The sequence below is a fragment of the Typopeltis vanoorti genome, chromosome 20 (assembly GCF_054136105.1).
Source record: "Typopeltis vanoorti isolate ZY-2024b chromosome 20, IOZ_Tvanoo_1.0, whole genome shotgun sequence".
Lineage (NCBI taxonomy): Eukaryota > Metazoa > Arthropoda > Arachnida > Uropygi > Thelyphonidae > Typopeltis > Typopeltis vanoorti.
In genome coordinates, this window is record NC_143568.1 from 37,386,061 (window position 1) to 37,404,344 (window position 18,284).

Genomic DNA, 18,284 nt, shown 5'->3' on the forward strand with positions numbered 1-18,284 from the left:
ACAAATCTAACACTATTTGACCTCTAGTTCCTTCTTTCACATGCTACTTGAAAAAGTTGTCTTGCAACAATTCCATAAATTCCTCTTCATTCTTATGAGATTTCTCTTCTACTCAATTAATGTTTGAATAATTAGTCACCCATAATGATCACTCATTTAGTATCCATAAGGCTAAATTGGCAATGCATTTCTTCGTCTCCTGCAACTGAGCCACCAGGTCTGTAGCAACATCCTACCATATATTTCATTTTTTAGCCTCCACTTCACACTAAATAGTCTCAAATTCATGGTTGTTATTATCATTGTTTTCTTGTGTTTCTACCCTAACTGGACTTAAGTTGTCTGGGATAGTAGTACTACTATCCCTCCTCTCCTACCTTTTCTGTCATTCCTAAAAATAGTATATCCATTTTCCACTCAATCCCAGTTACATATCTGATTCTGATAACCAGGTTTCACTAATGCCAACAAACCTTAGGCCACATCTTATTCAATAAAGCAATGAACTCAATCCCTTTGTTTCTGATGCTCTTCACATTTGTGTATATACATAACAAATTACCACTAGCTTATTCTTATAATTAAATATGCAATCTATTTGGCCTTGTTGTAGAACTATCTCTTTTCCCTCCCCAGACATACTCAAAAGGTCCAAATTCAAAACATATTTCCTGGCCCATTTTTGCATACAATAGATGAACTTTCACTTATTTTTCCCATTCCTCCCTTGATGATCTAGTTTCTCTGATTCTCTGTATTAAGCCTCATACCAATAAATAATTTTTCCAGGCTCCTGATGCCAAATGAATTCAAGTTATTGAATCGATATAAATGTTATTTCACTATGTTACTATACTAGTCTCTCTATCTGTGTATCATGTCATGATTATAAAAAGATTATTTATTATATTAAGATTTTTTATAGGATTCAAAGTAACTTGACAACTTAAATAAATTTATCATTAACAACAATCATCATAATCCTGTCCAGTAACAGGCCTAGTGGTAAGTTACTATCTGTGTGTTAAGGCTTAAGTGCTGAGAGGACATCATGTTGGAGGTTTAATGAAGTATTGACAGCACTAGGAAAGGATTAAAAACTAATTTTAATGCTTCCAATATTTTGTCTCAGTCACTGAGACATCTTCAGGAGTACATATAACACTTGTAACACAGAAACAAAGAAAACACAATACTAAATGAAACATGTGGATGACTAAAGACCCTATCTAGGTGGTGCGCCCTCTATGGGCATTTGTAGGCACCCTAGAATGTAAACTGGGACCTCTTACGATAACTGCTTCCCAAATTTTGGGATGTTTTATGCATATTTATGATGGAAAAGGAAAATAACAATAGTGTACCCTTCCTAGACCCCTTAGCAACACTCTTTCCGAATGTAACCTTTCCTTCACTGTATATAGAAAACCCACTCACACAGGCAAATACATCCACAAACTTTCCCACCACCCCTCTCAATAATATGGCATCATTAAACTCTAACCAATAAGCCTTTGTTCCAGTGGAACCTCTCTTTCAACTGAACTCAACCATATATACATAACACCTTCCTATCCAATGGCTATAGTGATTACAGAATTAAAAAAATAATCAGTTCCTCTCCCATTCTTGAGACATCTCTTCAGAAGGATTTCAGAAATGCTATCACCATCCCCTACGTCCACGGCACATCACAAAAAATAACTAGGTCGTTAAAAAAGTACAACCTCTACACAGCTTTTAAGCCCCACCGGAAACTTGTTACCCTAATCTGTTCTACCAATGATGAGCTCTCTCTCCTCTCTCACTGCCTGGAGTATATAACTGTTCCTGCAAGCTGACCTTATTTCAGACAGACAGGTAATTAGCCACTGTCTGCTTAGATGAACACAAATCTTACATCTGCAATCATGGTCTGCAAGGTCAGACTGACTATGGTCAGTCTGACCTTGCAGACCATGTTGGACACAACTCATAGGATCTTCTGAAAGAAAACCACCATGTTCCACCCTCCATAGTAAAATTTAAAAAGGAAAGACTATTTTTGGAATCCCTTACAATTATTGTTTCCCAAAAATATTTTTGGAAAACAATAATTGTAAGGGATTCCGGTTTGCATCCTAGGTTGCCTACAAATACCCATAGAAGGCACGCCACCTAGAAAGGACTCGAGAGTTATCCACATGTTTCATTTAGTATCGCGTTTTCTTTGTGTGTGTTACTTGTACTCCCTGAAGTGACAGATGAAATATTGGAAGCATTTAGTTTTTAATCCTTTGCTAGTGCTGTTAATACTCCATTACACTTCCAACATGAGGCCAGTTACTGTCTCAAGACCATTCTTGACCTTGAGAAGTAACTTCCCAGAAATCTTCTACCTCTAGGGATGTATCAAAGAACCCATCAAGATATCCTCGTCCTGTTCATTCTGTTTACATACTATAACCATTTTTTGTCTATACTGCTGGATAACTGTATTAGAGGTATCATATTTAGTCTATTCATCATATCTTTGTTTTTCACCTAGTACATTAACAATATCTTGTAGTTCTTCTCATAAATTTCATTTCAAATTATGTAAGTTGTTCATCTTGTTTTCTGATAGTGCTTCATTCACAGGTAAGTATTGGGATTTCTTGTTAATGTCTTGTATGCTTTAATTCTTGTGTGCCTCTGTCTTTCTGTTGGATTCAAAAACTTAATTATTCTAACTGCACTGCTGTATTTTTAGATTTTATTATTACTGTCAATTTTTTTTCTTTATAAGTCAGACAATAATCAAGATAGTTAAAGCAGTTTACTTGCTAAAGAATTGTATCTTCAATACATAAAGATACCAAGAAATTATACACACTTGGATATAAAGGATTAAACAAAGTAAGCAAACAAAGTTTGTGGCTGAAGTATTTTGAGTACTGGGCAACTCATAAGGAAGCTAAGACTTCACATTGCTTGCCTTAGTATCCCATAATGCAAAGCACATCTCCTTGCAGACATGTATAATGCTATGCATTATGGGAAGGGTCACTACCCAGACCAGTTTCAACCTTTATCGAAGCCTCTTCAGTGGAAGCCAGACCCAGAGGTGATACTAAGGTTGAAGTAATGCAGAAGTCATATTTTCATATATGAGTTGCCATAAGGTGTCATACATTATTAAATTACTCTGGATTAGAGAAAGTTGTTGGAAGTTTTTTCACTTGGTTATACTATAAATTAAAGATACCAAGAAATTATATACTTGGTTTAACCCTTTATCCAAGTGTAAGCAAACAAAGTTTGTGCATGAAATATTTTCAGTACTGTGCAACTTGTATATGGGTCTCGTATATAAGTCTTAGCTTATACTCGTATAAGCTAAGACTTAACATCACCTGCCTTCACATCACTTGCCTTGCCTCAGTTGCCCAGTCCTGAATATACTTCCGTACACTTCAGTACAAACTCTGTTTGCTTACACTTGGATAAAGGATTAAATCAAGTGTATAATTTCTTGGTATCTTTAATTTATAGTATAATAATCAAGTGAAAAAAAAACTTCCAACAACTTTCTCTAATCCAAAGTAATTTAATAATAAGGTGTGACACCTTTTGGCAACTCGTATATGAAAATATGACTTCTGCATTATTTCAACCTTAGTATCACCTCTGGGTCTGGCTTCCACTGAAGAGGCCTCAATAAAGGTCGAAACCAGTCTGGGTAGTGACCCTTCCCATAATACATAGCATTATACATGTCTGCAAGGAGATGTGCATTATGGGATACTAAGGCAAGTGATGTGAAGTCTTAGCTTCCTTATATGAGTTGCCCAGTCCTAAAAATACTTCAGGTGCAAACTTTGTTTGCTTACACTTGAATAAAGCACTAAACCAAGTATATAATTTCTTGGTATCTTTAATAATTTATAGTACAACCAAGTGAAAAACTTCCACAATATTTTCAATGCACATTTCACTTAGAATTTGTACTGTTCTTCAAAAAGCAGGGCATAATTTGGGTTTTTATATTTCATATTTCTATATTAAATTTTTCAGCTATTAATAAGGTTTGATGAGCCTTTGTGGCTCAGTGGATGTGGCGTTTGCATACCACGGCGCTTAGCCGCATGAAGGAAGACTTGGTTTCGAGTCTAGTCGATGACTAGAGGAAATTTTTCTGAGCCTTTTTTCAACTGGTTCCCGAGTTAGTCGATGGCACAGGCAAGTGGGTTTTTTCTCCCGGAAACTCGGGTTTTTTGTCCCGTAAATTCAAGAAAATCAACCGTAGAACCCACATTATTTCAGACATTAAATATGAGTGTTAGGGACCACGAAATGGCAGCACCTGTGGAGCTGGCTCTCTTCGCTGCAATTGAAGCTTAATTAGTGATAGCCTTGGGTAAGCTATCTCTGATTGGGTACCAGTGGAGACTGAACTGCCCACTCAGTCTCCAAAAAGTGATGACTGATTTTAATAAGGTTTAAATGGTGCATAGAATATTTCAATTCATCTTCCTTATTGGCCAACTCATAGGATTGTAATGAAATATTTCAATGAACTATTAGTCTCTGATGATGCACGAAAATGATAAACACACAAACACACCAAAGAATAACAAAGGGCGGCCCTGTCGAATGACACGTTAGTTTCCAATCTGATATTTCATTTCCCGATTTAACTGCTACGAAGTTAAACCTATAAAGATTGTAAATAGCTACTACTACTACTACTTAGTTTGAGATTACATCATCATCAGTAAGTGTTTCTAAAAGTTGATTTCTGTTCACACAGTCAAAGGCTTCCTATAGTCCAAATACTACACATATTGATTTATTTAATATTTCAATTACTAATTTCAAAGAAAAGTAAATGGCAGGATCTGCACATGTAGAATCCATTTTGTTCCTCATGTATTATCACTGTAATGACTCCAGTCCCCCCCCCCCCCACACACACGTCTTGTAACTGCTATTGAGAACACCTCATTCATAATAATTTTCAAAATCTTTATGATTGCCTTATTTATAAACTGGAATAACTATGGCCTTCTGCTAGGATTCTAGTGGTTCTTCCCAACTCCATATTCTATTCAGGATATCTGTGTTTTAATTTAAAAGTTTAGTTTCATTAGTACGTTTGAACAGTTCCCTGTTAACACCATTTCTACAGACATCATTCAATTCCATTAAAGAAATACCTTCTACCAGGATTGCAGTATTTGTGAAATTCTTTCCTAGCATGTAACTATCATCATCTAATGTTCAAATTCCTGATATGTACTCTCAGATGGGTAGGAAAGGAGGGAGGTGGGTACAGGATATTATGATAGTACTACATGAAAAGTTTACATTACCAACTTCCTATAAACAATCTTATCATTTTATTATAGGTGATATTTTAGATTGTTTTCATAGTTTTGTCTTTTCACTCCTGACTTTCATACTAAATCTGCTATAGCAGTTGCCTAGTTTGGTTTAAAGTCTTTAAAACCAGTGGACAATTTAAGTGGAAAAACATTATCTACCTAGAGTAAAGAATTAGGCTTAATATTTCATTTGTTGACATCTAGTTTAATATCACTCTACTCAAAAATGTGACTTTCTAATGTCTTTTCATTTCCTAAAGAAGTATGCAATTGTCACTGCAACTACAGTTTAGTACATTTCTGCAGAACAAAAAAGTGATGCTAGACAAAGAAATTTTAAGTAATATTCATTTGGATGTGCTCATGTATGTTCAGTAACAGCAAAATAGCATACAACTCTATCTACATTTCAGTCAATCATTTTAATGTTAATTATGTTCTTATACATTCTTCAAAAGTTTTAACTACTATCTTACACCTTAAATATATTCTCCATGTCACTCTGTAGAACCTTTTATTGACTCCATATAGTTTTAGTTAAACAGTTTTTTTACGTGGTCTGAGTCTGCTGACATGGTTAACTGAGTGGTTAATGCACCTGCTCTCCAACCAACAGGTTGTGGATCCAAATCCCACTGTGGACATGGCTGTTCATGGCTATCTTTAGGAGGGAGGAGATTGCAGTGCCTTGCTTGCTTGCTGGAGGTCTAAGTAACTTGAAAATGTTCCATGTTCAGTCTCTAGATTGTTATAATAATGCTTTCTGAACGATTTAAAACAATAAATAAATACAAAAAAATAAATAAAATAAAAAATGTAAGAAAAAATCCTTAGCCCACTCACAATACTAATGTATATACGAGTGGGAATCTCAGAAACAAAAAAATTTACTCCCTAAATCCAAAATATTCAATTCTTTGTGAGATATTTGTATGCCATAACTTACGAAAGACAAAGTTCTCGAAATTAAAATGCATACAATAAACTAGTTTAAAAATTCTTTAATTTCAAACTAATATCCCCCCATTTTAACAATCTCTCCTACATCATTAATGAAATTATATTATTCTTATTTACTAGAGCTGCTGTTTAGTTTATTCCCAATTATAGTGATAGACAGTGGAGATACCATGATCAAATATTCCAAATTTTCCTTGCAACAAGAAATGAATATAGTGCTAATATTTCTGAATTCTGGCAAGCAGAGATTTTATAGTTCGACCATGACAGAATATTTTACAAGAGCATGGACTTTGGTAGGTGAGGAGTTAATTTTTAGTAGAGCATATTATAAGTAAACTATTTTTGTAACCAATTTAATGTAATGGTCAAATATATTGCTGTAGAACTTGGATATTGTTTTTGATTCATGGAATTTTAGCTAGAGTTGAGGATGGGGGAGGAGGAGGAAGTGAAGTTTAGACTAGTCTTCAAGATGATTTTTTTTTTTTTTTTAAACCTCTGGTTTACAGATACAGTCGTTGACAAAGATATTTAAGTAATTTGTGTCCAAAGTAAACTTCATTTCCTTTAAAAGGCATTGGCTTTTTCTGGACAATTTGATAATGTCATATGTTTTAGGTAAGCCAGAATATACGTAATGTCCTGTATGGGTAAGTTTACAATAGACAGTAAAGAATAATGACTAAATGATTAATCATCATTTGATTAATGATGGCTAATTTAAAAATTAATCAACTGGTGATTAATCGTTAGTAATTTCTGGTGTACATGACATCAGAAATTAATTTTTAAAAATTAATTTATTAGTAATTACTAAATATATGTTATTGTTGTCAGCCTGTAGAATCCTGCTGCTGGGCAAAGGCATCTCCTATGTTATTCCATTTGGCTCTATTTTGGGCTGTTCTTGACCAGGTTGGTCCTGCTGTTAGAGTAAGTTCATCTCTCAATCTGGTCTTCTGTCTACCTCTGCTTCTCTTTTCCTCTCTAGGTATCCAGTAAGTGATGAGTTTATCCCATGTATCATCTTGTTTTCTCATCAAGTGTCCTGTCCATTTCAATTTTAGGAATTTTATTGTTCTTATGACGTCAGTGACTTTTGTTTTCTGTCTTATTTCTAGGGCTCTTGTTTCTTCTATCCTTTTGATATTTAATACTTCTTACCATTGCTCTTTGGCATGTTCTTAGATTGGTTGCTTATTTAGTTGTTAGTGATCCATAGGTTAGAATAGGTAGTATGATCATATTATGAAGTTTGCATTTTAGGCTAATTGGTAGGTCTCTCTTCATCCACTCTTTTAAACCAATAGCTCCTCTAAGCATTGGTGATTCTGGCATCTGTTTCTTTTTCTAACCTGTTTTTAAATGATATTATCTGACTCAAATATTTAAAATCTTCTTTGTAACTTATTCTGTTTTCAACAGTTATTGGAATTTCTGTGGTCAGTCATTAGTTTAGATTTGCTATAGTTTAATCCATATGCTTTACTTTTATTACCTAGACCTTTAATCATTGCTTCCAGTTCTGAGCTGTTTTTGGAGAAGAGTGCTATGTCATCAGCAAATTTAAGATTGCTTAAATTTTTGCCTAAGATGTTTAAACCATAATTACTCCAGTTCAGTTCCTTAAATAACATTTCTAACAATGAAGTGAATAGCTTGGGTGCTATCAGGTCTCCCTGTTTAACTCCTCTTCCTAGGTAGAAGGATGGTCTGTTGTCTCAAGTTTGATTTCTGCTGTGATGCTATTATACATATTTTTTAATATTCTGATATATTTATTTTCTATACTTTGATTTTTGGAGTCCCAGGAACAGCAGCGTGTGTTCTATCGAATCAAATACTTTCTGGAAGTCTTATGAATGCTATGTATAGAGGCTTATTATATTCTTGATATTTTTCAATAATTTGGTTGATAGTGTGTAGATGATCAATAGTTGAAAACTATTTGACAATTAATTTTTGACAGCAGGGAGAGAGAGAATTAATTAAAAAATCATAAAAATGAACCCTCCTTAAGTGATTAAAACAATCCCTGAACTCCCACAAAATGTCATAGAAAACATTTTGATATTTTGTGGGAATTAATATTTAGTAATCCAACTATTGATCATTTACTAAATATTAATTCCCACAAAATATCTATGACATTTTGTGGGAATTCAGGGATTGTTTTAATCACTTAAGGAGGTCCATTTTTATGATTTTTTAATTATAATTCTCTCTCTCTCTGCTGCCAAAAATTACTTACAGTAGCATTTTCTTTATATGCTCTGGTGATAGCTGTGCTATAATTATTCTTCAGATGAGAGAAATGTCAATTCATTTTAAGAGAGAACTGAAAGAAGGCTGTCTGATGGCATGATTTTATATGCAAACAAAATACGACAGTCCATGCAGTTAGCCGAATGGCTATGAGCTTTGCAACCATATGCCTGGGAAAGGAGTGTCCTGGGTTCAATTCCTGTCGCTGACATGAGGAGCTTAGATTCTTTCTCAGACATAGCCAAGTTAGCTGGTCTTGGGCATGGACTGCGGGGTTTTACTCCCAGTTTATCTTGGGTTTTTCATCCCTCAAGTAGGTAAACTGCCTTGAGAACTCAATGCTTCTACAGATATAGGATACACCTGCAGGCATAGGGCTAACCACCTTATCCTTGTATACAGTTGTAGTTAAACGAATAAAAAATCCTCAACACTGCAAGGTAAAAAGAGGGAAAAAGAAGGAATAAGAAAAACAACAACATATGATAAAATGATGCAAGCAGATATATCTCTACACACATATATACACATAATTTAAAGTTATAATCCTTACCAGGCATACCAGGAGGTGGTTGGCCATAATGAGCTGGAGGTGGACCTTGATTAAAATGTGGTGGAACTGGAGGTGGAGGAGCACCCTGATTATAGTTCGGGGCTGGTAAATAATTTGGAGGAGGCTGATGATATGCTGGAGGAGGAGGAAAGTGCTGCTGTTGTTGAGGACTTCCAAATTGGGATGCTGGCAGACCATTAGGTATGTGGCCTTGATGAGAGGGAGCTGACTGGGTTCCATGCTGTCCACCAAATGGTGCACCTGCCATGGTAGACACTGGCTGGGACATAGCTGGATCAGCTGAAGTCATCATAGGCATGGTGCCCATGGTTGATGAAGGAATCTGCCCTGTAAGTTAAATGTATAAACATTAGAAATTTGCTTCACAATTACAATTTCATATGGATCTTTATTTATTATACTTTATTTTATGCAGTAACCAATCTGATATCTAGCTAATCCTATTAACCAGTCATTTTTACCTAGATAAAATGGTAGCAGTTCAGGAAATTTAGTCTGTAGTCACAAAAAAACATTCTCTTAAATGGTGAACTGGTCACAGTCAAGAAAAAATATTTTCTTTATTAACTGGGAGGGTGGGGGTAACAAACTCACTAAAGGGGGCCCAACCTTCTCTATTCAAATATTAGTACAACAGTTCTGCAGACCTGTTGCTAGAAGCATACAGGACAAAACTTGCTAGCAATGCATAGGAGGTTTCCCAATTAGCTAAGTCACGAAGAATCCAGCTGCAAATTACGCTGCTAGGTTGTGCCTGGAGGAAGTGCAAGTACAGTGTTATGCAAGGGGAAATGGACTGAAGACTGGATTCTCTCTCTATGCAGGTGGAATGGATGTGAGCACATTCTATATTGTCCTCCTCTCTTTTTTTACTGACTCAACACTAGAGGTCTCAAGAGCTATAACATAACAGTGCCATGTGTGGACAAGGGATCAGAGATAAAGGAATCTGTTAATGTTTCTTGAAGAGTTGAATGTTGTATATGGTATAGGAAAGACTGTTCCAAAGACAATTCTGCCCTTCTTCATTACTTTTCTTTGAATCTGATTACCTACAATGCAAAGATCCGGTGAGGCTGTCTTTCTTGGTTATGACTTTCATATTCACAACTCAGAATGGCTTTTCTTCTCCATTTCCAGTGACCAAGCTGGAAGAGATGTATAGATCATCATCATCAAATTCCTGCCATGTACCCTCAAGGGATTTACAGGATATGATAGTACTACATGAAAAAAATTACATCATTACTAACTTCCTATCTACAATTTTCCTCCAAATCAGTCTGTTACTTGTCAAGACTCCAACATTATCAGATCTTATATTTCTATCGTCTAAGGTACTTTCTACCATATCAATCCACATATATCTTGGTCTTCCTCTGGGTTGTTTTGATGCCAACCTGGTAGAGAACACTTGTTTTGCTAATCTTTCTTAGCCCATTCTGTTTAAGTGACCATACCACCTGAGATGAGCTCTGCTAACGCATTCCTGGATGTTAACAATGTCAAGTTCTTTCCAAATATACTTGTTTAATCTGATATTGTCATTGATGCCATCTGTTCACACCTATAATCTTTCTCAGGACTCTCATATCTGCAGTGTCTAGTCTTTGGTCAAGTGTTTTACTTCCGACCCAGCTCTCAGATCCATAAGTTAAAACTGGTTTGAACACTGTCTTGTATACAGCTAATTTAGTGTTCCGACTAATTACTCTCTTATTCCATATGAATTTATTCAATTGACTTCCTACCATACCAGCTTTGCTGATTCTGTTTGCTATTTCTATATTTAATTTACCATCTTCAGTAAAAATTGTGCCTAAGTAGCTGAAACGTTTCACTTGTTCCACAGGTTCTCCATTCACAACACAGTTGACATTTTCAATGATTCTGACTATTTTCATCATCTTTGTCTTTTTATTGCTGACCTTCATTCCATATCTATTACAACAGCTATTCAATTTAGTCAGAGAATCTTGCAGACTTGTAGTGGATTTATTTAGAAGCATAACATCATCCGCATAAAGCAAAGAGCTGACATTAACATCTCCAATTTTGATATCACGTTTAATACCACTTTCCTTCATAATGTGATCCATATAGATAATGAATAACAGAGGGGAATAATGTACATCCTTGTCTCACACCAGATTTAACATTAAACCATCTTCTTGTACTTCTTTCAATTTTAACTGCTGACTTACAACTCAAATAAAGACTAAGTATTGTTTGATATAATGCCCCATTGACACCATATAACTGTGGCGTATTGAATAGCTTCTCTCTTGGCACCTTGTCATATGCCTTTTCCAAATCGACAAAACTTAAATACAGATCTCTATTATATTCCCATGCTTTCTCGACTATTTGTCGTAAAGTGAAGATCTGATCCTGACAATCTCTATTTGGCCTGAATCCAGCTTGTTCTTCACCAAGCTTTTCTTCCACAATTCTTCTCGACCATTTCTCAAGTATACTTGCATAGATCTTGCCAGGAACACTCAATAGGGAAATACCTCTGTAATTCTCACATTCAGTTTTATTTCCCTTTTTATATATGGGTACTATGAGAGCTCTACTCCAATCATTGGGAATTCGTCCCTCTGTCCAGGCTTCCTGAACTATGCAGTGCAGCCACTGTAAGACTCTTATACCACCATACTTCAGCATTTCTGGTAGAATATCATCAACTCCTGCTGCCTTTCCTCATTTCAAGCCTTTGATGGCTTTCAGGAATGGATATGTATTTATGACTGCATGCCTGTTTTTTTTTTTTTTTACAAAAAACAGTGGTTTTTTACCACTGTGCTGTCATCACTGCTTGATTCATTTAGCAGTTTTTCAAAGTAATTACTCCATACTTCAAGGATATCTTTTTCTCCCATTTTCATGTCACCTTTATCATCTCTAACTCCTTTTACAGCACTCCTTCCTCCATTCCTAAGCTTCTTCAACAACCTCTAGAATATTTTGCCACCTTCTTGATATTTATTTTCTATATTCTTGCCAAAGTCCTCCCATGACTTTTGTTTAGCTAGTTTTACACAGTGTTTAGCATTCTTACATTTGTCTCTATATTCTCTAAGAGCACAAGCTGACTTATATGCCAGGAACTTTTGATATGCTTTCTTCTTTTCCTTCACTGCCTCTTTAACTTCCTGTGTCCACCAGGGAGTTCTGATTTTTTTATCCTTGCAGATAACCTCACTACATGCCTCTCTGGCAGAATCAATCAATGTTTTCTTCAGAGTTTGCCACTGAATCTCTAAGGTTTCATTCCTGTTCTCAAACTCTTTCATTTTTTCTTCAATAATCTTTGTGTATTTTAGTCTACAGTTCACATCTTAGAGCTGCTCAACTTTTATTCGCTTTAAAACTTTCTTACATGTTATTCTTTTCATTATGAAATTCAATTTTATCCTGCTCAAGACTAAATAGTGATCACTTCCAATTTCAAATCCTCTGTACACTCTGCTGTCCTGCACCAGGGAGAAAACATCCCTCTCAACAATAACATAGTCAATGAGACTTTTCTTATTCCTTGTCTCTTCTCTCCATGTGAATTTGTGCACATTTTTATGTTGGAACATGGTGTTAGTAATAACCAGTCCATGTCCTGAGCAGAAATCCAACAGATATTTGCCATTATTATTAGCTTTGCTCTTTTCTCCAAATTTTCCCAAAATATTTTGTATGTCTCACAATCATTTCCTACTCTGCTATTTAGATCCCCGACAAGGACCAACTTTTCCTTTTTCATTGTGTCAGTTGCTTTTTCTAAAGCCTCAAAAAATTCCTCCACTTCTACCTTAGTAGAACCTTCTGTGGGACCATAGGCACAAATAAGTCTCATTGTCCAGTTCCCCATTCTCATATTTTCCCACATTATTCTACTTGAGACTGCCTGCCATTCAAGAAGATTAGTCTCGTATTTTGTGTTGAATACTATGGCTACTCCTTCTTTTCCTTGATTGTCATTGCCTGAATATAACATTTTGTATTTATTGCTCAGAAAGATCTCACCAGTTTTTTTTTTTTTTGTTTCAGTCACCCCTATTATGTCGATCTGGTACTCATCCAATTCCTCAGCTAGCTCAATTTCTTAGCCGTTCTGGCTTCTTATGTTGATAGTACCGATCTTTAAATCTGGTGATGTTGAGTTGGGGTTTGTTTTAAGATTTGTTCCAGTAGCTGACTTTTCGCTGTTCACCCTGGTTCCCTGCCAAAAACAATGGGGGCCTTGTTTAACCGGGCAACGCCCCAGCTGGCATGAAATTTTGTCATATCGTACCATCATTTTTTATTTTGGTTTAACCAATAAGCATACAAGTTGGTCGGCTAAATCCCAAGTTGCCAGCCCATCCTCGTTCGTTCAGTATCCAAGTAGATACCCAACAGGGTGCACCACGAGAAGGTGAGGATTGGACATTAGGTCAGAAGCCCTGGTCGGTTCTCTGCATTCCATTAAAGGCTATGTAGAGGTCTCCTCTCAGTTATACAGCTTTGACCTTTAAGCACCCCGAGATGTATAGATATTTGCTTTTAAAACTATCTTTCACTAAATGGCCATTTGCCAACCAGAATACAGGCAGCCCTCGGTTTATGCCTCAGTTCCGTTCCTGAAAAAAACTGGCGTAAATCGAATTGGCGTAAAACGAACCCAATTTTAATGGGAGGTATGAAGTTATGTTCTGCGCAGTCAAAAAATATGCAGATGAAGTATGTGTAACATTAATATATTTAAAGCTTTGATAATACATACATATATATTTGTTAAAATAAAATTATTAATAATGCAAACAACACAAAATTATATACAAAAAATATGAAACTTGGAAAAGATATTACATATTTCTATGTTGAAGTTCCTGGTTTCGGATCTCCCATTTTTTAAAAAACAAGTATCCAGTGTTAACTGCCTAGATTTTCTTTCTTTAAGGAGTTCAGTGTAAGGTCGAATAGATGCGATTACTCCTTTTTACATTCACACTCCGTTCCCAATCGTGGTCCATTTCGTAGAGTTCATCAGTCAATGTCTATGCTTGTAAGGATACACTGTAAATCGGCCATTTTCATATCTCTCAGAGAACCTTCTTCATTTTCTTTCTCCTCCTTTGGATGTTGAATTAATTGGTTGGCTAATTCTTTTACGTCTTCATTGGAAAGTGGTTTATCATGGCTCATCTTCAGCTGTAATATCGCACAATCCCACCTCTTGCGCAAGCTTGGTAACATCTTCAATAACATTCTCCTCTTGCTCTAATTCTTCGAAGTCGTGCATAAATGCTGGAAGAAGTTTTCGCCAAGCTCTTTTTAAACACTTTGCTGACACGTCGTTCCAAGCTGACTTGATGTTGTTAATGTCCTTCAAAATATCGAATGACTGCCAATAGTCTTTAATAGTTTTTCCTAAAGTGTCCAAGACTCTTACCATTTCCATAAATGTTATACGGAGGTAATAGGCTTTGAAGATTGATATAATCGCCTGCTCCATCAGTTGCAAAAGCGATGTTGTGTTTGGAGGCATGTAAACAACCTTGACATCCAATGGTGTTCTTACTTTAGCAAGGTTTTGAGGATGTCCAGGGGCATTATCCAAGAGAAGCAATGCCTTGGGTGGCAAATCATTTTCTTTACAGACGCGAAGCACGGTAGGAAAAAAATTATTTTTGTACCAATCTATAAAAACGCCTTGTGTAACCCAAGCTTTCTTCTTCCATTTCCAATAGACTGGCAGCATGATTTTAGATCCTTGAAGGCATATGGCGTGGTGTCTGTGAATGGTACACCAACATTGGTTTAAGCTTCAAAGTTCCGGAGACATCTGCACCCAACAAAAGTGTAAGTCTATCTTTTGCAGCTTTAAAACCTGGAGAGGAACGTTCTTCACAGGAAATGAAGGTGTGTGATGGCAATTTTTTCCAGTGGAGCCCAGTCTCATCAACATTAAAATGAGATCAGGAGGATAACTTCCTTGTTCTACACAGTCTTGAAATTCTTTAGGAAAAGCAGCCGCTGCCGCAACATCTGCACTTGCCGCCTCACCACATAATTTGACACTATAGCACTTACTTCGAGACTTAAATCTCATGAACCAACCTTTGCTTTCTAAAAATGTTTCTCTGCCTCCATCTGTCTTTTTAAGATCCTCAAAAATTGTTTTTGCTTTCTCAGTTATAACAGCCTGCATCAGAGGAATGTTTTTCTGATTCAAGTCATCCACCCATAATGATAATTTTTCCATTTTTTCATGAAGTTTACCCCTGTTATAACTTACATGTCTTGCATTTAGTATTGCCGTAGATTGTTGCGCAGACTGTTTTATTCTATCTGCATTTTTCATAATTGTAATAACAGTCAATGGAGGTAAGTTCATACTTCTACAGACATTAGCACGTGTCTGCCCATTTTCCATTCTTCGAATCACCTCTATCTTCTTTTCAAGTGTGATTGATTTCTGCTAGTTGATCTAAGGTTGGAACTCTTTTATGTTTTTCCCCAATGGCATTTTAGAGTTTGAGTTCACAACTCGCATCTGAGTGGCTCAACTTCTTTTCAAAAAAGTATTTACCTCTCTTCAATGAGATAGCTGTTCTTATCCTGTTCAATGCCAAATGATGTGATTACTTTCTATTTCTTCCCTCTGCACATTTGTATACTACGCCAATCTAAAGACATCATTAACAAGCATTTTTTTTTTATCTTGTTTTATGTGTGCATTTTCTCCACCTGAATTTTTGCATATTTATAAGATGGTAAAATAGAAATAATGATTAATCTATCTCCTAAGAAGAAATCTAGCAGACACTTGCCATCATTATTAGCCCTACACTTTTCTCCAAATTTTCTCAAACATCTCTGCATCTTTGATGTGGAATTCCTGCTATGCTAAATCTCTAACAAGTGCCAACTTTTAATATTTCTTTAAGTCTGTCCTCTACTGATTTAAAAAGAATCCTTCACTTTTCCTCTTACTAAATCCTTCTGTGGAAATGTAAGCATAAAAGTCTCAATGTCCATTTTGAAATTTGCCCACAATGCTATATGTAATACTAATTCCCATTCAGAAAGCTTATTTTCAGTGCTGCAAGGAGAACTTGAGTCAAGATAAAAAGAAAGTTAATATGACAAAGTACAAATGCACTTCAAAATGAACTAAATTTACAAATAAAAAAAAGGAACGAAATAAAAAGGAAAATTTAAAAGCAAATAAAATGAGAATTAGTTTCTAAAGTTACATACAGCTACTCACATCCTTTTTCCCTGATCACTAGTGTCAACACACACATTATTTACAAAGATTTCACCTATTTTGGCCTTCTTTTCTGATGTACAAACAGCTACTCACATCCTTCTTCCCTAATCACTAGTGTCAACACAAATCATATTATTTACAAAGATTTCACCTATTTTGGCCTTCTTTTCTGAGGTGACAATCATAAACCTGTATACCTCTCTAATTCTTCTTCTACCACAGATCTTTTCTGTTGATGGCCTATCTAATTTGCTGAAATTAGTCCAGTAACTAAGTTCTCACTGTTTGCCCTAGTTCTCTCAATGAAAATGGCAAGGGTCTTGTATAACAAGGCATGATATCTGAAATTGTAACTGTATGCACATTTACTCTATGACTGCAACTGTATGCACATTATAATGATTTTATCATTATAATGTGCATACAGTTGCAGTCATAGAGTAAAGCACTTGGTCAGCTAAGTTCCAAAACGAAATCCCCATCCTCAAATGGCATCTAAATTAGAGAATTCACAAATTCACTCTTATACAGTAAAGCAAAAGGATGTATCCATTCACTAATAAATTTTATTTTTGAAGTTAACTACTACTATTAAATGAGAAAAAAAAAAAAAAACATTATATACCACTGAATTGAATCTTTTCAAATAAAGAATTTATACAAGGTATACCTCCAGACATTTGATGTGATGCAGGCTGTTCTTCAGGGCTTTGCTGTAGCTGTCCATATGAATGGGATTGGTTCAGAGGAGGACTAAGACACTGTGGATGCTGTTGGGGTGGCTGCTGTTGCTGCTGAGAAGGTGGCTGCTGGTGTTGAGTTTGTGGAGGTTGAGGTTGCTGTTGTTGTTGCTGCTGCTGCTGTTGATGATGATGTGGGGGTGGAGGAGGTGGTGGTGGATGATGCTGCTGCTGCTGTTGGTGGTGGTGATGTTGAGGCTGAAGTGATGTTTGCTGTTGATGCTGTGGTGGCAATGGCTGCTGCTGTGGTGGAGGTGGTGGTTGCAGTGGTTGCTGATGCTGAGCTATGGAATAAATCTGTTGGGACTGCTGCTGCTGCTGATGTGAAGAAGGCTGTGGATTTGACTGCTGGTGTTGCTGACTCGTCGCTGTAGTTGTTGCTGATGATGGTGGTATGTGGTTTTGTGACTGGAATGCATATGGAACTTGCTGTTTAGAAACAAAGTTAAAGGAAACATTTGTTAGCATGAAACTAAACAAAATGGTGATGAAACAAAGGCAAACCTCAAAGCTGCAAGGAGAACTTGAGTCAAGATAAAAAGAAAGTTAATCGACAGAGTATAAATGCACTTCAAAAAGAACTAAATTAACAAATAAAAAAAGGAACAAAATAAAAAGGAAAATTTAAAAGTAAATAAAATAAGAATTAGTTTCTAAAGTTACATACTGCTAATAGTGAACATAAATAAAAATCAAAAACTATCTACTATCAATGAAAACTGATGTATGCTGTAAGTCAATTCAGAGATTAAGCAATGAAATTTAAAAAAAAAAAGAAAAAATTTTATATTAGCATTCTTCAAAATAATAAGAGCCTTATGTCTTGATTAGATGCAAAGAGTGTGGTAAACATAACAAAAAACAAACGAGGATCATAATATGATCATACTATACAAATAATGTTAACTATTAAAAATAATGTCAAGTCAACTATTAAAAAATGCAAGTGTATATAAATATAAGATGCATTTTTTTGCTCTTTATTTAAAAAAAAGGCAAATTACCTACTATTTCATGTCAGAAATTCAGTGAATTTATACAGAATTAGCTATATAATTAATCACATCATTAAAAATTAATCAAGATTTAAAAATAAAAATTAAAATTAAAAAAAAAAAAAAAAAACTCAAAGAACCAGAATG

The 18,284-nt window shown here is 35.5% G+C and overlaps 1 protein-coding gene across 2 annotated transcripts in view; it reads right to left on the minus strand.

Annotated features, from left to right (window-relative positions):
• scaf6 (SR-related CTD associated factor 6) overlaps nucleotides 1-18,284 on the minus strand; it is a 251,811-nt gene that overhangs the window by 65,344 nt on the left and 168,183 nt on the right. For both annotated transcript variants that reach the window (XM_090409796.1, XM_090409797.1), the window contains 2 exons: nucleotides 17,073-17,571; nucleotides 9,127-9,474 (listed from right to left, as the gene is read on the minus strand). In XM_090409796.1, coding sequence (XP_090265922.1) covers nucleotides 9,127-9,474; nucleotides 17,073-17,571 — 847 coding nt within the window. The remainder of the gene's footprint in view (nucleotides 1-9,126; nucleotides 9,475-17,072; nucleotides 17,572-18,284) is intronic.